The 23,292-nt window shown below is 38.3% G+C and overlaps 1 protein-coding gene across 4 annotated transcripts in view; it reads left to right on the plus strand.

Moving 5' to 3' along the window:
• Positions 1 to 23,292, plus strand: part of ANKRD17 (ankyrin repeat domain 17) — a 79,576-nt gene that overhangs the window by 53,490 nt on the left and 2,794 nt on the right. For 3 of the 4 annotated variants that reach the window (XM_072334027.1, XM_072334029.1, XM_072334028.1), the window contains 18 exons: positions 4,916 to 5,064; positions 6,176 to 6,287; positions 6,470 to 6,615; positions 7,920 to 8,062; positions 8,763 to 8,976; positions 9,783 to 9,958; positions 10,719 to 10,881; positions 11,447 to 11,542; positions 12,364 to 12,480; positions 13,278 to 13,449; positions 14,315 to 14,762; positions 15,710 to 15,865; positions 15,991 to 16,140; positions 16,625 to 18,273; positions 19,918 to 20,115; positions 20,929 to 21,177; positions 22,570 to 22,745; positions 23,058 to 23,222. In XM_072334027.1, coding sequence (XP_072190128.1) covers positions 4,916 to 5,064; positions 6,176 to 6,287; positions 6,470 to 6,615; positions 7,920 to 8,062; positions 8,763 to 8,976; positions 9,783 to 9,958; positions 10,719 to 10,881; positions 11,447 to 11,542; positions 12,364 to 12,480; positions 13,278 to 13,449; positions 14,315 to 14,762; positions 15,710 to 15,865; positions 15,991 to 16,140; positions 16,625 to 18,273; positions 19,918 to 20,115; positions 20,929 to 21,177; positions 22,570 to 22,745; positions 23,058 to 23,222 — 4,679 coding nt within the window. The remainder of the gene's footprint in view (positions 1 to 4,915; positions 5,065 to 6,175; positions 6,288 to 6,469; positions 6,616 to 7,919; positions 8,063 to 8,762; positions 8,977 to 9,782; positions 9,959 to 10,718; positions 10,882 to 11,446; positions 11,543 to 12,363; positions 12,481 to 13,277; positions 13,450 to 14,314; positions 14,763 to 15,709; positions 15,866 to 15,990; positions 16,141 to 16,624; positions 18,274 to 19,917; positions 20,116 to 20,928; positions 21,178 to 22,569; positions 22,746 to 23,057; positions 23,223 to 23,292) is intronic. The other variant, XM_072334025.1, reaches the window with a different exon arrangement.

Consider the following 23,292-nt stretch of genomic DNA (forward strand, 5'->3'; position numbering starts at 1 on the left):
TTAAGTACTCTCCTGAAAATTGCTGCTTCTCCAATTAAAAACAAATTCAGCCCTAGCAAGTTTTTTCTGAATGACTTTGGAGGTTGCTTGGATGTGTTGAGTCAGTGCTTTACAGCCTTAAAAAGTAACTGTTTAAAATAATAGGCTTTCAGTGCCATAGGGAACATGGGCTGCTGGTGTTGGTTTTCTTTATGCATGCTTTAGTTGTATGCCCCTGTTCATGTTAAAGTAGGAGCTGAAATACTCATTTTGAGTACTTTCCTAAATACAGGCTGTTAAGGAATATTTTAAAAATAATAAATATATCAGCATTTCCCTTGATTAAAAACTCGTTGAGGTGTTTTTGTGAAACAGATGAATGTTTATTTTTAGAAGTGCTGTCTGTCTTGACAATTCTTCCTTGTAAGGAGACTAGGACTAATGCACTGTGCTGGGATGTGAACTGGAGCATGGGCAGGTCTCTAAGAACATATTAGTCCAGAGGTGCAGAGGAGTGGAGATTTTCCTGCATGTACTGCAGAAGGAATGGAGGGAGTGTGGTGAATAGTGAATAGTGGATTTGGTAATTATGTGCAAGACTAAATGGTGATAGTTTGATATAATTGGAATGATGCTTTTTCAAGTTGTGGCTAAAATTAGACTTCCATTGAGTAACCTGGTGTTCAGGCAAAGCCTCCTAAAAGATTACGGAAACTTATGGGAGCTACAGAGACTCTCTTTGGAAAATCTAGTGTTAGAGTTTAAGCCTAGGCACAAGGGTTGGAAGCTGTCAGTGAATAAATGTCTGACAGGAGACATGAGAAGGTAGATAAAACTACTTGCATTTTGATAGTGTGCTCTAATGGTACTGGAATACCTACCAGTACCAGCTACTAGATTCTGTAGACAGAACAAATACAGAACAAATACAGTTTGCAGTTATGTGTGAAGAATGTGTGCAATATGCTTTCTAAGTGTATCATAGGCTTTCATTTAGAACACACTTGCTGTGTGTTTAACTGCATATAACATCTTGAGGATCTGTGATTTTAGGTCAGCTGGCGTATATCCAAATGCTTGTTCATGCCTTTTTGTGAAGGTCAGATGTTTCCAATGTACATTTGAGTGAATATTTTTGTACTCCCTAGTCCCAGTTCCTAGTATGTGCATGCACACGTGCAATTGGGAATGAGATCTGAATTGTGTTCTGACAGGTATTTGTGGTAAGTCTGTTAAAAGTTGTGCGTGTGCAGTTTCACCTCAAGTTTGTCAAATGGCTGATTTTAAAGACAGTAGATACAGCCCTTACTGTACAACTCTAGCAGCTTGATTTCACACATTAGGTTTAAGCGTGGAGGTGAAATGGGCTCAGTGTAACACAAAATATTCAGGGAGCAACTAAATATGTTTTCTGTAGCCTTCTATACTGCTTCAGCAGGATCCCAATGGAGTATTCTCATAGGTACAAAGCGTTGTTTGCAGCACTGGGTGAATTCACACTGGTTACAAAAGGAAGGCAGTCTTCTGATTGTGTAAAATTGATCTAGTGTTCATCTTTTTGCTTAATTCTTTGCAAATTATTAGCTTAATTCTCCAGTTTTAAGTGCTTGTTTAAAGCAAGTCAGGTGTGCAAATGCTGGTATTAGAGGTTGGGATAAGATAGTGTTGCTGTATTAAAGTGCTTAGTTGTTACATGACCTCTGGAATGTTAAAGTGTAATTCCTTGTTGCTAGAGAAGCTAATTAGTGTTATTAGGACTATGGGGCTTGCTTGGGAACACAAAATAAACTGACATAAGAGTTCTGAGGTGGGGGGCTTATTTTTTTTAGTGTGGGTTTTTTTTTTTGTTGTTGTTGTTTGGTGGGATGTCTTTTTGTTTGTTTTGTTCTACATTGTTTTATTTGGAAAGAAATAGGGCAAGTTGAAAAGTGAATATTTAGGCACAACTCCTGCTGGAGCTGATGACAAGCAAAGGGTTTGCTCTTTAACTTCAGATGTCAGTGCAGGTCATTTGCTTCCAGCAAGTCTGGCGAATAGAAGTACTTGGAAAGGGTTTGTTAGGAAACTCTTCAATGAAAACACAGCTGAACAGGGTTCTGAGCAACCCTGATATAGCTGTAGGTGTCTCTGCCTTTGCAGGGCTGTTGATCCAGATGGCCTTTAGAGAGATCCCTTCCAACTCAAACAGCTCTATATATTCTATGATATCCAGTAGCAAAACCTCACAAAAAAGAAAAGATGATAAATTCAGTGGCCTTGAAACATTTTGATATTTTAGTTCCTGGAAGGTTCCTTCTGAGTTGAGTCAATTATAACTACTTAAATTTATACACAAGAATCACATCAACTGTATGTTGTATCATGGTGTTAATAAAATCAGCAGCCGGTACTGTACTAAACTAAAGCACAGATACACTTGAAATACTGTAGTTGTGACCTAGTTGCAAAGATCCCAGCCATACAGTAAGTAGGGTGTAATGTTGAAGTGCAGTGTTTCAGGTGAACTGGTTTAGCTGTTTATTAACTTGAGATTAAGCTCATTGGTTATTGTGTTTCGCTGCTCGAGACCAGCATGAAAACCTTTTGGCTTACTGTGTCCAAACAAGTACTAGAAGTTTTCAGTTAAGATTTTGTTCATTGCCATTGGCACACTGATGAAAAATTTGAACTCTGCATAGATGACATTCTAAGAAACATAATCCAAATTGTTAGCCATAAAAAGTAGTATCTTGTCTCAGTGAGTACTTTAGGATTATGGATGGTGTTATTTATGTTACTGCTGAAGCACATTTAAGATGAATTTAACGTGAGAACTATAAGTCAACAGGCATATTGATGGACTCTTCTGTTATCATTCATAAAACCATTTATACTTTGTGTATGATTTGTGGAAAGAGATGTGGGCTTTTAATGTCTTTCCTTTTTGTCCTCTTTGAGACTTTCCCAATTAGCTTGATTTTTATTTTATGTTATTATTTTTAAATATGAACGTTTAATAGTGACTTCTGTAATATGGTGTTTGTTCCCCAGCCCCAGTATAGGGGCTTCAGCAGAAATCTGAGCAAATACCATGTGCTGCAGTAACAGGGTAAACTTCTTTCATTTGCAGATTATTTGATGATTGTGCTTTTATATCATCTGAGTTAAGCTAATGTAGTTAGTTTCCAGTTGATTTTACTGTCTTTCTCTGGCCCGTTTGTACCAGATGGGAATGCTGAGGATCGTAATGATTTATTTATTTTTAATCATTTTGTGACTGTTTTACCATGATAGAGCTTTCTCCTTTAATTTGGAGAAAGATGGTAAACTTGCTATTTTTTTTCCCCTAAATTATTCATCATGACTGTACATGTGAAGATGGGAGCAGGAGTTCACACACATTGTTATCATTCTCTATGAAACAAATTGGTTGTTACATTATTAGGTCATATCTCTTTACAGAAGGAATAAGGAGTGAGATGAGGTCAAAGTAGACCTTCACTGGATGGTACTAGATTACAGTGCCTCGTTCTGTATAACACAGAGCTCCCTTAGGCCACGTTTTTTTGACCTCCTATCAAGAGTATTTTGGCTCAGCATCAGCATATTCTTTTTAGTTCATACTTAGCTTGATTTCTTTTTTTTTCTTGTAAGATGGGAGCAACTTTCAAAAGGTGCTCTGATATAAAGATTCACGGAGCTTGTGACATGATGAAGTCCTAAGGAGAAGGTGAAGCATACTTCTTGTGCTCTAAGTTGATATTTCGGTTTCCATTCACTGGCATTTATTAGCTTCTTTAATGATATTTGTCATAGGAAGTCCAGAAATAAAAGGAAAAATGTGCTAAAACCACAGCTGCTTTGCAGAGTAGTACAGTTTGGCACGTTGTGGTAAAATTTGCGTGGCATCTATTGAAAAGGTTACCCCTTCCAACTGAACATAGGAGCTATAAGTACGGTTGGTAATGTGGGATATCGCTGATTACTAAATCTCTTTGAACAATAAATGTGGCATCGAAAGTTGGGGATAAAGGGATTTTATTTTAGTATTCCTTAAGATTACTTGGTGTAGTGTATTCAGTGAATGCTGACAATGTGGAAACCGTATTTCTTTCATTTTGCAGCTACAGGTCCTTCTGTGAACTTGACAGGAGAAACCTTTAACCATTCACTTCCTCCTTTGCTGATCATACTTGACAAAGACTTGTTAAAAAAAAAAAAAAAAAAGGAAGAAAATTGTGGAGGAAAAACATTAGATTCCTTTAAAGAAAAACAAATAGAAAAACAAGAGTTTCTTTCCCCCAAATGCTGCTGTAGCGTCAAGTTAATTTGGTACTTGTAACTATTAAACTGATGAATTTTAGGGACATGTGGCTTTGTGTCGAGTCAGTATACCTTCATCAACTGTAAGATGATATTACCTTATGCTGCTTATCCTTACGTCTTTGACCAAAGTCTCTGCAAAATGGCTGTTAAGCTGCTTCTTCACTGGTTTCAACAAATTCTTCTATGTGAGCAACCTGATGCTAGCTCTGCTGCTTCTCTGTGATGTTTGTGGGGGACTAGAGGAAAGTAGGAGAACTTCTACATGAGAATCCTTAAGCTGTTTTAAGAAAAATTATATAGATAATTGTTACTTCAACTTGTTCTGCAGTCCAGCTTCTGAAGGTATGGGATTCCTGGTACAAATAATGACTGACTTGTAGGAAAGGTCTTTGATATTAACAAAAAAAAAGTATTATGCGTGTTTTAGTTTTTTGCTTTTTTTTTTTTGTGGTGGGCATTTAGAAAACATGACAGTCTGATATGTACGTGTTTATTTGGCAGTCTGATACTGTTATAAGGATTCAAAAGGTGGATTAAATATGCGGAGAAATGCGCATTTTTGAACATTGAAATATTTGAGTAGTTCTTACCCACTGTTGCCTTTACTAACTGTAATTATTCTGTTCAACAGCAGTGAGTGGAAGAGCATCTGCAATATCAAACACTCCTACCCACAGCATTGCAACTTCTGTCTCTCAGCCTCAGACGCCAACTCCAAGTCCTATCATTTCTCCTTCAGCCATGCTACCAATTTACCCTGCTATAGATATTGATGCCCAGGTAAGCCTTCCACTGTCACTGCAGCACACGTGTGAAGCTGTTTTCTTTCTGTATTCTGAATAATTCATTTATAGGGAATAGCTCTGTTGTATGAGACATGATTAGCTGATTTTAGAGAGCCTGTACAGCTCTTGGGAGAATTGCAGCCCAGTTTCTTCCATGCTCTAGCTGAACAAAAGAGAAGAGCCTTGCATCATTAAATGTTTGTATTTCTCATTTCTTCAGTGAGTGAATATGAGAAACGGGGTAGAAAAAATTAAGTATTTTGGGGTTGACTTCTGAAAATGAAAACAAGGCTAAAAACTTCTTACACACTTATTTTTCACAGTTGTGCTTTGAGTTGTTGGCCAGTGACCCCCCAGGCCTGACAGAAGTATGACTGTATTGCTAAAACATCTTCAGAAATGATGTATTTCAAGAGTTCTCCCTCTCACCAATGTATCTGTGTTGCAAGTCATTTTAAAAGCACCTGCATTTTGTTGACTTGACGCTGTCAGGCCATCAAAGGGGGAAAAAAAAAAAAAAAAAAAAGTGTACTGCTTTTTTCTATTTTCCATCATATTTATGTGCATAGTTCTAGACTGTACAATAAGTGACCAAGGTGACAGGGCTAAGATACAAGCAGTGCAGAGATGAGTAAGTGTGGATTGTTGTAGACTGCAGCAGGAGATTATTGTGGACTGGGGAGAGGAATCTCTGGGAAACCAGTTCTAGTTAGTTCAGCTGCTTATGGCAGTTGGTTTGGTTTCTGCTGTGACTGCAGGTCAGATTCTTCCCGTAACCTGATGTGTCTGATTTCTAACTGGTAGACAGCAGTACATACCAGTACTGAGTTTGATTGCCAACTGCCCTCAGTCATAATAGAATAAAGCAAAACTAAAGCTATGCTTACACTGAAATCTGCTCTTGAGGAATCTTTTTATAGTATTTCAGCAGAGCAGATTAGAGGTAGAATTCTAAGCTGAACATGAAAGAAAGATGAGGTGACCAGTAAACAGGTCTTAAGTTTTCGTAGTTTTTATTTCATTATAGACGCAGTTGTATTTGCAATGTGACAAAAGTTGTACTTGAAAAAAGGAAGAACTTATATTTCTAATGATTTCTTTTTCAGACTGAGAGTAATCATGACACAGCATTGACGCTTGCTTGTGCTGGTGGCCATGAGGAACTAGTACAAACACTGCTAGAGAGAGGAGCCAATATTGAACACAGGGACAAGAAAGGTAGCTATCTCACTGTGGCAATACAGAACCATTCTTGTTTTCCACTGTAACATAGTAAATAAATATGCAGTAAATATAGTTCTTGTGTGAAGCTTTTAGGCTTACTTTCTTGATGATTTAACATAAGTTGCTTAATTTGAAGTTATAAACATGGATTCTTCAAACATCCTTTTTCATTCTAGGATTTACTCCACTTATTTTGGCTGCTACAGCTGGCCACGTGGGTGTTGTTGAAATCTTACTTGATAATGGAGCTGATATCGAAGCCCAGTCGGAGAGAACAAAGGACACTCCCTTGTCCTTGGCTTGTTCAGGAGGGAGACAAGAGGTGATGTAAACTTTTAAGTCTTCAAGAGTAGGCTGTAGATTGCATATCGTCTGTTTTTTATTTTACGGAACACAGTAACTTGATACACAGCACTGTTTCAGGATGTTTTTTAAAGACACAAAGAGGTTAACATTTTTGAAGTTACTTATTGCAGTGTTTGATGAAAAAATCCTTTTCCTATTTCCGTAAGTTGGACCAGAGCTGTGAAACAGATCTCCTAACTCCTGGCTAGTTATGGGGTTTTTACATGCATAAATGGATGTGAATGTGGAAGTGAATGGGATCAATGTTCCTGTTGAGAAGCTAGAGTTTGCTATGAATCAGCTCCGTATGTGAGCCAACAGGATGTTATAGTTGGTTCTGTGTAGAATATGAGTACTGTAGATGGCTCTGGTGTCTTCTGTTTTGTTGGGCTTTTAGTCTAAGACATTTTTCAAATGATCGATCAGAAGTAAATGTAAAGGAAGTCTTTTTAAATGTTATGTGAAACACTGTGTTCTTGAGAAAAAGTCAGATGACAATAAAAAGCCAATGAGATATTACTGTACTGGAGATAACTCAGTGAGTTTCCATCTCAGTGTTCATTTTGGCTCATCTTGGCACAAAGTTGAGTTTCCCAACCATTGTTCTGCATTAACTTCATTGCAGAAAATAAACTTCACGTATGATACAGAATGCTGGGAATTGCTTGAATTGTAAATAAATCTGCAAAGAAGAAATCATGTAAAAATTACTTTCTGTTGTTAATGTGATGCAAATGTTAATTCCTGTGTCTCCTGTGAGAGGTTTGTGTACAGTGTACAACAATCTGATGTCATGTTGTAAACAGAGAATGAAAGATAAAAGCATGAAACTTCTTGGTTGTTCCTCAGCTTTGGCTTGAAGATGAGTTTTTAACTTGATTATGAATTGAGTGTGCCAGTGTGAAGATAAAAAGCCAGACTATTTTGTATGCTTCTTTTGATTTAAATCTATTTATTTTTTGTAGTCTTGAAGATGGCTGAAGTAACCAGAAAACTGGGATAAATGTGTTTGTTACACAGTTTGGTATAAATCTTTTAGACATGTCAGTGAGTGGTTGTAACTGATTGATATTAAATGATTTTCACATTTTTAGGATCATAATTTTAGTCTTGGCTTTCACAGAGGCCAAGACTAGAGTGAAGGAAATTAAGAAAACCACTGTTCTTACATTGGAAGATGTTAATAGTACATCTAGGATTCTGAAAGCATTCAATAGCTTTGTATCAGATAGACTTGAAAGTTTGAGAGAAAACAATGTGTTATTTTTTAAAATATGACAGGTGGTGGAGTTGCTTCTAGCTCGAGGGGCAAACAAAGAGCACAGGAATGTTTCGGATTATACACCTTTAAGCCTTGCTGCTTCTGGTGGCTATGTGAACATTATCAAGATTCTGCTAAATGCTGGGGCAGAAATCAATTCCAGGCAAGTTCCCTTTTCACTTCTTCATGGTCTTTACCCTTTCCGAAAAGCTTTCTGGGCAACTAAATTGAGCAGGTAGGTTTGTGCTTACACAACAAATAATTATCCATGTAATTGTCTTATTTGTAGACTTCAGGTAGGAAGGAAAGGTTTTTGAATATGCTTCTTTCATTGCTCACTTAGCTTCCAGCGGCTTCTGTATGTTTTGATATTGTCTGCCATGTGTCATATTACATCAGTCCTCTTTGATTAAAGGTTAAGAAAAATAGTCCTCCTTTCTCTGATTGTCCTGCTAGTTTGAAATTAATTCTGGGTTAAATAATTTTTTAAAAAAAAGTGTGCATGTTTGTTCCTTGCATGTAATTTAAAGAAAGATTTTGCTGTGTGTTTGCGTTTGTGTAGCGCCTCTTGCATACATTAAGTAGTTCAACCATACATTGCACAAGTCAAATAAAAAGTTCAAGCAGGAGTTCCGCATAAGAGATGCTGTCAAATTTACAATAGTTAAAATCCAACATGCCTGCAGTGCTTTGAAATAGAAATACTTGTCCAAAGTTGCTGACAAGAACCTTCTGTGGTTTCAGTTGTAGTTGCGGTGTTGCTCTCTTCCATTCTTGTTAAATATTCTATTTTCTCTGTTTTTGTTGAAGTCATCTCAGAAATGTGATTGCGATTTAAACTCCTTTATCTTTTCTTCTTTCAGAACTGGTAGCAAATTGGGCATTTCTCCCTTAATGTTGGCGGCCATGAATGGCCACACTGCTGCTGTGAAGTTATTACTGGACATGGGCTCTGATATAAATGCCCAGATAGAGACCAATAGAAATACAGCACTAACTCTGGCTTGTTTCCAAGGGAGAACTGAAGTGGTTAGCCTGCTCCTTGATAGAAAAGCAAATGTGGAGCATAGAGCTAAGGTAAGAAGCAAATTGCTCTCAAAAAAAAAAAGGTACTTGCAAGTTAGGACTTGTCATAATCTGATGGCTTTACTGCCCTTTGGAAGTTAATTGGATGACCAAAGGTGATGTCTGCTACAGATCAATTTCAAGTTTTCGATACTGTCTAGAAAAAGAAAATATAAGAACAGTGAGTGTACTTCAGGAGCTAGCATTTATACTGATGTACGACTCATTGAAAGAAAAGCAGTTCTCCTGAAGCTTTATTTTCAGGTGTTTAGAAGAATAGCAATCCTTTAACTTGAAAAAATGCAATTATTTATTGAATTTAGTCATATTCTTGACCTAGGTTGTACTTAAGGTCTGATCTCTTCTCCTTGTCTAACTGCTGGGGGGATTTTGAATATCTGTCAGAAGTTAATGTGTCCCCCTTCACCTAGCCAGGCACTTTCTGGATGTTGCTGTGTAGCCTCTCTTAATGAAGAGTAAAATCAAAGTGTTGCAGGCTTTTTTAGCAACACCTATGCTGATCATCAACTGTGTAAGGTCAACTGCTATTTCTGAGATGCAGTGACATCAGCAAGCAAAGAGCCTTCTTGAACACTGTGCAGCAGCAGGACACCTATGCACTGTCGTGCCTCTTTTTCTGTACGGGTGTACATTTTCTCTCCTTTGAAATATTGGTAGTCTATTACAAAACTGGTCAGGAGGGGCTGTAAAGCTGAACTTGAAATATGCTACTGGAAGTAGATATCAGTTCTCTTAAGTGAACCCACCTCCCAGTTCTTTCAAACAAATTGCTTGATTCTCTTGCATGTTTATTGTAGACTGGTCTCACGCCATTAATGGAAGCTGCTTCTGGTGGATATGCAGAAGTAGGCAGAGTTCTGCTGGACAAAGGTGCAGATGTAAATGCTCCTCCAGTACCTTCTTCAAGAGACACAGCTTTAACCATTGCAGCAGACAAAGGGCACTACAAATTCTGTGAACTTCTTATTAGCAGGTACTGTATTTTTGAAAGTGTACTGCTTAAAGGAAACAATCTCTAATCCGTGTTGCAATATACACTACATGATAGGGAATGAGAAGAATTCTGTTAGACCATTAGTAATTATGTTTTCTGTTCAGTGAGAGTGATCAGACTTAGTTGTGTTTGGTGTTTGAGTATTTGCTTTTGCCTGTGTGGACTGATAGAATTTTTCCTGTCTTATGAACTTGTGAACATTCAAGGCATTTCATGTGAAGGTGATATTTCTTGTGGTTGCATCACTGGTGCCTTCAGTTTAAATGTCAGTGTTAAGTCATTGAAAAGCAGAAGATGTGCACAAAACACAAGGCTTAATGATTTCATCTGTCTGAGATTGGTCACTAAGTACGCTCAGCATAATTATTTCTTGAAGTAGTGGCACTGGCTGTTGGCTTGCACTCACAGCTTTACGAGTTGTTCTCAGTAAGCTATTGAGGAATAGAGTGTACTAATGGATAGAAGTTAATGAGGTAATTAGCAATGCTTCAGACCCAACTGACAAACAATATGATTCAGAGTATTAAAAATACGTTTAGTCTGAGTGTAGGCTTTTGACACCATCAGAATCTAAAAATATTTCTGAAACTGAAGCTCTCTTTGAATGCATACACTTGATGTAAAAGTGAGTGCTGAATTAGCCTATTTTTCTTAAGCATTGCATGAACTTTTGCAAGTCCTGCTGACACAAGTAAATAAAATCTTCTCCATTGTTTTGACTGAACGTTTGCTTTTGTAGAGGAGCCCACATTGATGTGCGTAACAAGAAGGGGAATACTCCACTGTGGCTGGCAGCAAATGGAGGGCATCTAGATGTTGTCCAATTGCTAGTTCAGGCCGGAGCAGATGTGGATGCTGCTGATAACAGGAAAATAACTCCTCTTATGGCAGCCTTCCGAAAGGTAGAATGTGAAGTTTACCTTTGATTTTTGTTAATGTTGTCTCAATCATCCATATGTAGTAGGAATAAACAGGAGCATAACTGATAAGCTGCATCTTTAAAGATGTGACCTACTAATAGTACTTAGCATTGAATCTTCAAAAATAGGTGTGCATTTCACTTGCATGATATGTGTTAAATTCTAGTAGAAGTTCTTTATGGTCATTTTACTGAGTATGATTTTTCATGGATCTGAGAACAGAAAATGACAGTATATTTCTATGGAGATGCGGAATATGCAACAGAAGTAGAAAAAATGAATTTAAAAGTAAATTCTTATGCAAGATAGGGTGAGCATTTTAAATATCAACTTTGAGTTGGCCTGGCCTGACTTGAGGTAATTGAGTGTAGTTCCAGTTCAATAGTAATTTAAAAATTGCTAATGATTGTAGGAATATATAACTGTAAGTAGCCAGAGCCAGATGTTGGAAAACTGACAAAGGGGAAAGGTAGAAGCATGTGAAAATTAGGCTGTAAAGCCAGCTTGACAACAGGTACTTAAATTGCTTTGTCTGTTCCTTCTTCAGGGTCATGTAAAAGTGGTGCGCTACCTAGTAAAAGAAGTAAACCAGTTTCCATCAGATTCGGAATGTATGAGATACATAGCAACCATTACTGATAAGGTAAGGCTGTAAGAGAACAATACCATGACTGAACAATGCTTGTCTGTTTTCAAGTGTTCTCCCTGTCAGTGGTATGTATGGTCTTGCCCCTGGTCACTTGCATGATGCTGAATGCCCAATAAAAGTAATTACTGCCATGCAACTAATACAGGTCTATAAATGTTACAGTACTTGAATGTTAAAATATTTCCCAGGTGTTTCAGGGAGAGAGTGGGGAGCTAAGCCTTGTTTTATGATGGCCTTTTAATTTGTGCAATTCTTTCACCTCTCAGACCATTTCTTCTTTGGTTTCATGAACACTTTGTCTTCATCAGGTGTAGTTTATGAATAGTCTTTGTACCACTTTAAGCATGCTGAGATATTAATTATTGACTACATGTTCTACCTGCTAATTGGAAATCAGTTTGCAGAGTTGGGCATGAAATGGAAATTTCAAGCTGTGGAGAAGGAAGGGTTACACTGATAAAAATTTGGACTTGAGGTCATGTCTTACTCAAGAATGGAAGGAGAATTTCATCTGTGTAGTGCCATGTCACTTGCTACTCGTGATTCAAAATCAGTAAATGAAACTATTGCAGCTTTCAGTAAATGAAACTATTGCAGTTTATGTGCCAATGAGAGATTTAACTTGGTATAATTATGGATGTTTTGTAATAGTATTGCACTGGAAGTAATGGAAAACATTCATTTTATTTTTTCTCCATTAGAAGTTTTCTTTCCAAGTAAGGAAATCAGTAAATTAGTAGCGTAAGTTTGAGAGTGTATATTCTAAACGTGTGCTTTTGCTTTTTAAAATGGAATGTTGGTGAACTTTGTTTTAGGAGATGCTGAAGAAGTGCCACTTGTGTATGGAATCAATTGTTCAAGCCAAAGATAGACAGGCTGCCGAAGCCAACAAAAATGCAAGCATTCTTTTAGAGGAATTGGACTTGGAGAAGGCAAGTTAAAAGATTGCAGTTAGGAATATTTATTTGATAAGATTAGTTTTGTATTCCTTCAAGATCAGAAGACCTGTGAATGTCCATATTGAAGTATAGGAGTATATGTAATCAGTGTAGTTGGAGCATCTAGAGCTGAATATCTGGTTGTTCAGGTTACCTTTGTACCTTCCCTTCTGACTTTTACTAAGAGAAACTGGGTTAATATACTCTGACATAACTATATTTCTTCTATGTAATACTGTACCAAAAAAGGATTTTGAAGAACTTTTTTTTTTTTTTGTCCAATACGCAATAGGTGAGCATTTTGCAGTGATATTGGTATGGATTTGAGGTCTAAGTCCTATTTTGTGTCTTAAGTAAAACAAAATATGTGGATAATATTCCTTGAAACCATAGTGTTGTAGTAGAGATGTTATTAGGAATGTATCATCAAATGAGTTCACGTTTTATATCCAGCCTAGCTAAAAATATGGCACATCCTAACCTTTGAAAGGGAAATGAGTGTGTTGGGGCAGTACTGCTAAGACAAACATAGTAGTCTTAGAATCCTGAAAACGTGTTCTGGAAAACTCATTTAAGATGGTGTTCTCTCTTTCTACATCAACCTTCTGTTAACATGGGAAAACAATCTGTTTGCAAGAAGTAAATGTAAAAATACAGCTCCCAGAGTTAAGCTGACTTTGTAAATGTGTTAGTCTAAAATGCAAGTTCAGCTTCTCAAGAAATGGGGAAAAAAAAGCATTTGCTTTTTTTGAAATGCATGGAACACATACTGTAATGTGCTTTAATTTTAGCTACGGGAAGAAAGTAGGAGATTGGCTTTGGCTGCTAAAAGAGAGAAAAGAAAGGAGAAACGGAGGAAGAAAAAAGAAGAACAAAGAAGAAAATTAGAAGAAATTGAAGCTAAAAGTAAAGAGAATTTTGAACTTCAAGCTGCTCAGGAGAAAGAGAAGCTAAAAGCTGAAGGTGATTTCAGCCTCTTGCCTTATTTGTGAAATGTGCCTCTTGAGTTTTCATTTCCAGTCTTCCAATGGCTTTTCTTGTCAAAACTTGAGTACAGTCATCTTATGATCTGCTGAGCTTTTAGTAGTTTACTTGAAACCAATAGATCACTCTGCATTTCTGCCTTGTTATCACTTCTATGTCTTGTTATGTTTAAGGATTGCTGGCAGCAGGTTCAGTGAGAGTTGCAGGTTAACTTCACCACAGGAAATGTTTTGGCGTGTTTTTACTTCCAGGTCCTACTAACTGAAACCAGGCCAAGTTGTGTTTTTTTCCCTCACGCACAGAATAATAATCTTGATCCGGTTAAAAAACAAACAAACTGGCAAACATAACATTCTACATATGTTATCCTACCTATCCAAATATTGGCTGCTCTGTATCCTGTGATGTTGAGCTGCATCTTTGGTGGTGTGCTAAGAAATGGTCTTCACTGACTGCTAGGTTGTGCTGATAAGCTAAAAGAAAGGGAAATACTTGTGACAAACTTTGATCTGTTGTTTCATATGCTTGTTATTCCTGTAATTGCTTTTGTCTCTGTCTTTCCATGCTTGAATTTAGTTTCACTCTTAATGAATTTCTGCTACATTTATTTGAAGATCAGAATGAAATGCTAGATGAGTTACAATAAACAAGGCAAGCAGCTTGATGGCATGACTTGTTTATTAGTTGTGCAGATACTGGCTTTGTTAGAGACTCTGCTTTATTCTTGGAGTCTTCTAAAGATGTTTGTGCAAGATTTAACTTGATAAGTGATATTTGGAGCACACAACCATACAGGGTTTCATGAATTAGCTAAATTAGCACTGTTTTGTATTTCTTCCACCAGATGATCCAGAGGTCCCAATGGAGCCTCCTAGCGCTACCACTACGACCACCATAGGCATATCTGCAACTTGGACCACTTTAGCAGGTTCTCATGGGAAAAGGAATAATACCATCACCACAACAAGCTCCAAAAGGAAAAACAGGAAAAACAAAGTAGCCCCTGATAATGTTCAGATCATATTTGATGACCAGCTCCCAATTTCTTATAACCAACCAGAAAAAGTAAATGGTGAATCTAAGAGCAGCAGTACTAGTGAAAGTGGTGATAGTGATAACATGAGGATTTCCAGCTGTAGCGATGAAAGCAGCAATAGCAACAGCAGCCACAAAAGTGACAATCATTCTTCCACAGCCGTTACTAACACACAGAGCAACAAAAAGCAACCGTCGGTTCTTGTCACTTGCCCAAAGGATGAGAGGAAGGCAGTCACTGGCAAATCATCCATAAAGTAAGTTGCTGTGATGCCGTATCCCTATTTAAAGAGATTGTTGCGCTACATTTGGAAACTACACCATTATCTGCATGGGCTTACGTATTTAAATCAGTTGTTAGGAAGTGGATGAAGCCACAGTCGTGTGTGAGGAGTATAATAACAGTGCATAATAATAGTTGAAATTTAACATGAACTAAGTAGTAGGCTCTTAAGGAAGATTCATTGTTGTGGATCTGCAATATAGAGAATTGTTAGGTTATTCAGAAATGCAGGCATTTCAATTTAAGCCACCTCTTAGTGTAGTACTTCTGAGCTACATGGTAGTTACTTTGTTTTGTGCCATCTTGCCCAAGGCTGCTCAGGGTTTCACTTAAAACAGTCTGAGCTGGAGACAACCTGGAAGTACTTTCCTGCCTTTTTAAGAGCTGTAAAATTAACAGAGCTAATTAGAGAACTTTGCTAGTTCTGGAACATGAAACTGTTTAGAGGTACAAATTAGATATGCTCAAGATTTTTAACTGCTAGTGAGAAGTACTTATTTCAGGATATGGTGTACCATTTCATTCTCTGTGTGGGAATTGTGAGAATGCAAGATCTTAACAGAGAACTTGCTGTTTTGATGGAAGATGTCTTTGAGTAGTAGGAATTGCTTCCTTGTCAATTGCAGCTCTTGGAATACAAATACCATTTTAGCCTTCATAAGCAGTGTTGCTGTTTTGTAGTGGGTGATCTGGGAACACCACGATAACATTTTACTGAATGCTTTTGGGGACCAGAGATAATGTTAAATAATTTTAACTCCACGTTGTTATTAACGTGGCTTGTGCATTTTTCTTTTTGTTTGTTTGATGTGCTAAAAGAGGAAGTAAGTTTCGACAGGCTTCAGACTGGGCCTAGTAGAAATGATTCTTCTGGTTTTCTTTGCTAGTCTGCATTTTAATAAAAATTAATTTATTTTAAAGGTTGTCTGAAGTCATCAATGAAGTGACAAGTAATTCCTTGTCTACTTGCACAAAATCTGGCCCTTCCCCTCTTTCTTCTCCAAATGGAAAGCTTACCATTGCTAGCCCTAAACGTGGTCAAAAAAGGGAAGAAGGATGGAAGGAAGTTGTAAGAAGGTAAACTAAACTTTTCCCTAATTTTCTCCTTACATTCTTTTGGCTAATCTGCCCATTACTTCATACTGTTTGAAGTGTTTCCCAGTTAATGTTTCTTTCTTTTTTTTTTTTTTTTTTTTTAATAGATCCAAGAAGGTTTCTGTTCCATCAACTGTCATTTCCAGAGTCATTGGCAGAGGAGGATGTAATATCAATGCTATACGTGAATGCACGGGAGCACACATAGACATTGACAAACAGAAGGACAAAACTGGAGATAGAATAATAACGATAAGGTAAGCAGACCATTTATTCATTCCTGTGAGGATTTTTTTCATTGCAAAACATGCTTATCTGTATAGACAAATCTGTTCAACCTGGATTGTTCCTTGAAAGATAGAGACGCTGCTTCTGGACAGGGAAGACAAATAGGGTAGCAGAAACAGAGATGAACTGTAAATCTTGTACCTTTGCATTTGTACAAAAGACTTTGAAGGCAAGATGGGAAAGATGTAAATGCATTTGATTTTACATCTCTAAATATGCCCACTTTTTTAGACAAGTCAGCTTTCTAACTGGATGGTGTTTTCTGGGTTAGAGTACTCAATTTTAGTCTTTTAAATAACCGTCAGCAACAAAAAAGAAAGGCAGCCTGTCTCCTCACTTTTTTTGATATCTGTTAGTATGACAGAAAGATTGGCTGGATCCTGTTCTTTAGGTACTTCCTTGTGTGTAGATGTTCAAAATTCACTTCCCTTTTCCTTTCCTTTTGTTCTTCAGGGGTGGCACAGAATCAACAAGACAGGCCACACAGTTGATTAATGCTCTGATTAAAGATCCAGATAAAGAAATTGATGAACTTATTCCAAAGAACCGCTTGAAAAGTTCATCTGCAAACTCCAAAATAGGGACATCAACACCTGCCGCCACTACAGCTGCTAACAGTTCTCTTGTGGGAATCAAAGTGACCACCGTAGCTGCTTCATCAACATCTCAGACTGCCTCTGCACTCACCGTGCCTGCAATTTCTTCAGCATCAAATCACAAAACCATTAAGAATCCAGTGAATAATGTGCGACCTGGTTTCCAAGTCTCTCTTCCATTAGCATATCCTCCTCCGCAGTTTGCACATGCTTTACTCGCTGCTCAGACTTTCCAGCAAATCCGTCCACCTCGGTTGCCCATGACGCACTTTGGAGGTACTTTCCCACCAGCTCAGTCCACATGGGGTCCATTTCCTGTTAGGCCGTTGAGCCCTGCAAGAGCTACCAATTCGCCTAAACCTCACATGGTGCCTCGCCATAACAGTCAGAACAGCAGTGGTTCTCAGGTGAATTCAGCAAGTTCTTTGACAACTAGTCCAACAGCTACAACAAGTTCAGTGGCTTCTACTGTGCCTGGTTCTTCTGCAAATGGCAGTCCAAGTTCACCTTCAGTCAGAAGGCAGCTTTTTGTTACTGTTGTGAAGACGTCAAATGCCACGACAACCACAGTGACGACCACAGCAAGTAACACCAGCACAGCGGCTACTAATGCCACATATCCAGTTCCTACTGCCAAAGAACACTACCCTGCATCTTCCCCATCATCGCCTTCTCCCCCGGCACAGCCAGCAGGCGTTTCTAGAAGCAGTCCTTCAGACTGTGCAGCAGCCTCTCCAAATAAAGGTGCACCTTCGTCTGATCAGGAAGTGGGTAGTCCGCCAGCAGTAGAAACAAGCAGCTCAACCAGCACTAGGCAGCCCAGTACAGGTTCTGGGAGTTCCTCTGTGCACCCTGCTCATCAGCAGCCTCCAGGAGCTCCTCTGCAAGAGGCAAGGCCCCCTCTTCAGCAACCTCAGGTTCCTACACCAGATCCTCGAATGGTTGTGCCTCCAAATTTAGCAGTGACAAGCTCATCTGCTCCTGTGGCAGGTCCAGCAAATGCCCCAATGACCTATCCCATGTCTCAGACATCGATGGGGTCTTCTCAGCCTGCAGCTAAGATGGAAACCCCTGCCATCAGACCGCCTGTCCACGGAACTGGCAGCGTCCATAAGAATCCAGCTCCTGTGCAAAATTCTTCTGTTGCAGTCCTCAATGTTAATCATATCAAAAGGCCCCCCAGCGTTCCTTCTTCAGTGCAGCTTCCTTCTACCTTAAGTACACAAAGTGCTTCTCAGAATTCAGCCCATCCAGCAAACAAGTCCATGGGTAACAATTTCAGTGCTACTTTACCGTTTGGGCCCTTTAGTACATTGTTTGAGAACAATCCTACGTCTGCTCATGCCTTCTGGGGTGGTTCTGTCGTTTCATCTCAGACAACACCAGAATCTATGCTATCAGGAAAGTCTTCATTTTTGCCAAATTCAGAGCCTTTACATCAGTCTGATACTTCCAAAGCCCCAGGCTTTAGGCCCCCATTACAGAGGCCAGCTCCAAGTCCCTCAGGTAAGTCTGACTTGTGTTTATACATGGTTATTTTCTTCTAATAATTGCTGCAGGTTTTTGTTTCGAAGGCTCACCATTTTCAGTTTCTGTAAGTGCTCTTAAGTTCTTCTTTAAGTGACCCCTGTCAAATTGTCAAATCCATACCCGTTAGCAGCTGATAAGCTTGGTAGAAGAGAAGCTGTGTTCTTTTTGTCATTTCACTGTATTGCTATAGCTGAGACAGAAAAGCACTTTACTATTGTTTTTACTTCTATACCACAAGCTAATAACTATTCCGGTTTTTGATAACTTGCTACTTCTTAAACTACAGAAAAATGTATACCCTCTTCAAAGTGTTAGGATAAGAATGTCCACATTTTAATGTGGACTTAATGAGGTGTATATTTAGTTAATACTAAATTCAATCCACAAAATCACCCAAAAAACTAATTATGTGGACTTGCTGAATAATGTTGACAGATTTTAGTCTTCTGAACAAATAGAAGACTAGAGGTTGTCACAGAATTTGTTCTGTAGCTCCGAGAAAGTACATACCACACAGCTCTTACCATCTGTGCTTGTTTTACTCAGATCTCTGTGTTGGTAATACAGCTTAATTCATGAACTGAGAAATTTAACAGCCAGTTTTCCAGGCTCTGTAAATATTGTGGTGTTGAATAGTTCCTGAGGTGTCTTCTAACCACAGTTATAGCATGGTCTGCGCAATTTCTGAAGCCTGCAAATGCAGTAGGTGAAGTTGGAAGTGTCTGCAGTGCCAGGAAGCATCGTGTTAGTTAATAGGAAAGTAGCCCCTGAAAGCCTAAAGAACCTGTCTAAAGAAAGAAATTGGGCCTTCATAAAGGATGGTGCAAAGGAGGCAGATACTGAACTATTTTATTCTTCGCTTAGCTAGAAGTCGTCATTCACAAGTATGACTGAAAGTAATTTGTAAATAGTTTATAAGTAAGAAAAAGATCAAGGTACCGCAGCAGTTGAGCATGAAGCTTTCTTAGTGCTGTTAGAATCTTAAAATTTTACATTCCTTTTCCATTTCTTCTTTGAGGGGAATATGAAGGGGCAAATAATGTCTATAATCTGGACACCCCAGCAAGAAAGGGCTCTTGTAGAATTGTTGCCACTTGGTCATTTTGTTGTTCTTTTGCAAGTGAAAACGTATCCCTGAGTTTGAAAAACAACACTTCAGTCTTGATGTATAAACAAAGTGTATATGTGCACATATATATGCATGCACATATTCTTGTTTTCTAGCAAGATAAAACGTTTATGATAGACCTTCAAAATTTCAGTATTATTTCATCTTTCCCCTGTATAAAATCCTGGTTCCTAAACCTACAGAGTTTAAGTTGCAGTAAAAGGATCAGTTATCTTTCTGTTGTCCTCTATATCAGGACATGCATTCTATTCTTTAATTTATTTCCATTTGAAGTATCTGTATGATAACACGAATTATTTGTGATGCATGTACCACATAATTGTTGCATTTTGTCAAGACTTGCAAACCAAGAAGCTTAAGACTTCCAATTTTTTTGAAAATAATATGAGAAAATCGTGATTTGTTGGATCTAAGTTTTCCTTTTTCCCCTAAATGAGAGATCTTTTTCATCTGGCAATAACAGGATTTGCTTCTGTCAATTTCTCTTTCAGGTATTGTCAGTATGGATTCACCCTATGCTCCTGTAACACCTTCGTCTACACACCTGGGTAACTTTGCCTCAAACCTTTCCGGAGGTCAGATTTATGCACCTGGGGCACCTCTTGGTGGAGCACCTGCAGCTGCTAATTTTAACAGACAGCATTTTTCCCCACTTAGTTTATTGCCTCCATGTTCATCAGCATCAAACGGTGAGTTCTACTCAGCTGGAAGTAATTGAGAAGCTATTGTATTTAAACAAAGTGAAAGAAAAGACAGACTTGTGTTACCTGTTACTACTACCTATTAATACTTCTATTTTTGGAAGACTTTTTTAGCGGCTGTGATTTTTGTCATGCTATTGAAGTTGCTTATTCTTGTTGCCAATGACCCTGGAGTGATGATGTTGTTGAGGGTATTATTTGAAGTGTAAATAGTGTAGATCCTGTAGTGATATTTTACTGAAGTCATTTCTGCTGATGAGCTGCTATTTTGATGTTGCTAAAACAAATGAGTATAATGTGTTTCAAGGGAGACTGCTTCATTGCTTATGGCAAGTTCTGGTACCTTCTTCCACTTCTGTCCATGCAGCAGAGTTCTTGTGCAGAAAAAAATTCTATTGAATGCTGACTTATTCAGGGAAGAAATTAATCTGTTTTAGTAGCAAATATAAAAACAAAAAAAAAAACAACAAACAAACAAAAAAAAAACAACATGCATCTCAAGATTAAAAGCAAACAAACAAGAACACAGTAAATTGCAGCTATGCTTTTGAATATTATCCTCAAATCTTCTTTTGTTGATCTACAGTAATGGTTAGTTTAAATTTTGAGCAGTCTGTTGCAGTGCGCATCTACTAGCTGACAGGGCTAATGGGACAGGATAGTTACTCATTTTGTGTAGGAAATGAAGTGGATGATGAATGTCTCTGATATGTTGGTAATACTTTGATGATAAAGGATGGGTGCATAGTGATGGGGGTGGGGTTCTGGCTGTTATTAAATATACATGTTGCTGTTCTGTAGAATCTCCTGCTCAGTCGGTGTCTTCTGGAGTAAGAACACAGTCTCCCACCCCCTCAGCAGTGTCCTTGGGATCGGAAAAATCCAGTAATGTTTCTCAGGACAGAAAAGTTCCTGTTCCAATTGGGACTGAACGGTCTGCACGCATTAGACAAACTGGAACTTCTACTCCATCTGTTATTGGGAGCAACTTAGCTGCTCCAGTGGGACATAGTGGTATCTGGTCCTTCGAAGGTATAGGTGGCAATCAAGGTATGTAGTGTTAAGAGAAATCCATGTGCTTCCAGTTTACCCCAATACGGTCTTTTCCTGTGTTTCCTTTGGAGCTGAAAGATGATGCAGAAGTGTGTCTCAAAGATAATCCTTTTCTAAGAGATTTAAGTGAGGACTTGTATTTGCTGTACAATCCACTTGATCTATGAAGGTCACAGTAGATGTTCCTGTTTTGAAACACTCTGGCTATGAAAGCATTTTACTCAAAGACAGGCATAACAGAGGAGGTAAGACCTGTTCTACAGGGATGAATTAATTTGGGAATTCATTTGAGTTTGGAAGAGGGGAAGATAACAATTCACATTTCCTTATTTTGTTCAGTCACACCATCTGCCTTTTACTGACGAAGTCTCTAGACTGTACTGCAGGCTCATGGAATTCAGTATTTCAGAAGTTATTCAAAATGTACTTTACAGCTGGGACGGGTTTCTCAGCAAATAGGACTCTTAGATGCAATTCATGAGACTGTTCTGTTTTGGTTTTTTTTGTTTTATATTTTTAAGTTATTGGACTATTTTTTCCTCTCACAACTCCTTTTCCCTCATTTGGGATAAGATTATGCTGGGTGGAACCTCTGGAAGTCATCTCAGAAATCTGCTCTAAACTGGATTTGCTCATACTGGGTTACTCAGGCCTTTATTCAGTCTCATCTTGGAAACATCTAAGGATTAAAAAATAACTGTGAACAACCAGTTCTACTGTTTAACTGAGCAGTTAAAGCATCTCTTAGGGTTTTGGTAGGGTGACAGTGAACATTCCTCTTATTTTTTCCCTGAGTGCATAATAGAGCGTATCCAGAACTTTATTTCTTTAATGTTTGCCTCATCTCTATAGTGATATACTAGCCATCATTAAGACTTCTGGAACTGCATGTTTTTACTTGCATCTTCTCTTTGCTTTGCTTTTGTAATATTGCTTTATTTTGACTTTGTGGGGTAACTTCAGAGTTCGGTTTTCAGCTTAGAATGGAATAGACCCCTATGGAGAAATTAGGCTGGTTTCAGAAATATTCCTAAGGTTGTAAAAAATACTGACTTGTTGGGATGTCTGAGATACGTACTAACAGTACTAAGTTGGCTCTAATGAATTCACATGGTAAGAACATAAGCAAACACGTATAGGTGTTCATTCTATGCTTTTGCTTATCATAAGAACTTCTGTCTGAGTTCAAGGTGGGGAAAAAAGGTAAAAGAATGATAACAAAGTTCTGTGTTCCAAGTTGGATTTAAGTTCTGTGCAGGTGGATGCTCGGGAACTGTAAACTGAGCAAACGTCACTTCCATAAATGTTAGGGTGTGCGAATGTTAACGCTGATAAACATCATCAGTGGATGTTAAGTATTGTGTTGTTTCTGTGTTGGTCTGTTGTTAGATAAAGTGGACTGGTGTCACAGTGGAATGGGGAGCCACATGATTCACAGGCCCATGTCTGATCCAGGTGTGTTTTCACACCAAGCCATGGAAAGAGACAGCACGGGAATCATAACGCCTTCTGGTACATTCCATCAGCCCGTTCCTGCAGGATACATGGACTTCCCAAAAGTCGGGGTAATGACCCTTCTTGATATGTGCTGTACTGCTTGATTTTCCTACATCTCTGTGTCTGGCAGATAGAGAACATGAGATAGTGCTTGTTGCACAGTTCAGCATCTGTGAGCAGTATTGCGGAAGCCTAGAACTAGCAAAACATTGTATGCCCATGATATAATAAGAGCATAAAAAGATAATTCCTAAATTAAGGCTGCTTCAAGACAGAATGTCTTTAATGTTGAGTCCACTTTTGTTGCTATTTATGTTTCATAGGAGTAGTGTTTGAATACATACTGATGCTTGTTCTTTTTTTCTTTCCTCCCTCAAAAGGGTATGCCTTTCTCTGTGTATGGGAATGCAATGATTCCTCCAGTAGCCCCCATCACAGATGGTACTGGGGGCCCAATATTTAATGGGCCTCATGCTGCTGACCCATCTTGGAACTCGCTAATAAAGATGGTTTCAAATTCCACAGAAAATAATGGGCCTCAAACGGTAATGTTTTTTGTTCTTACATTTGCAGTTTTGTTCTAGCTTAAGAAACTCTGTGGTGAAGACACAAGAT

Source organism: Excalfactoria chinensis, chromosome 4 (assembly GCF_039878825.1).
Source record: "Excalfactoria chinensis isolate bCotChi1 chromosome 4, bCotChi1.hap2, whole genome shotgun sequence".
NCBI classification, from domain to species: domain Eukaryota; kingdom Metazoa; phylum Chordata; class Aves; order Galliformes; family Phasianidae; genus Excalfactoria; species Excalfactoria chinensis.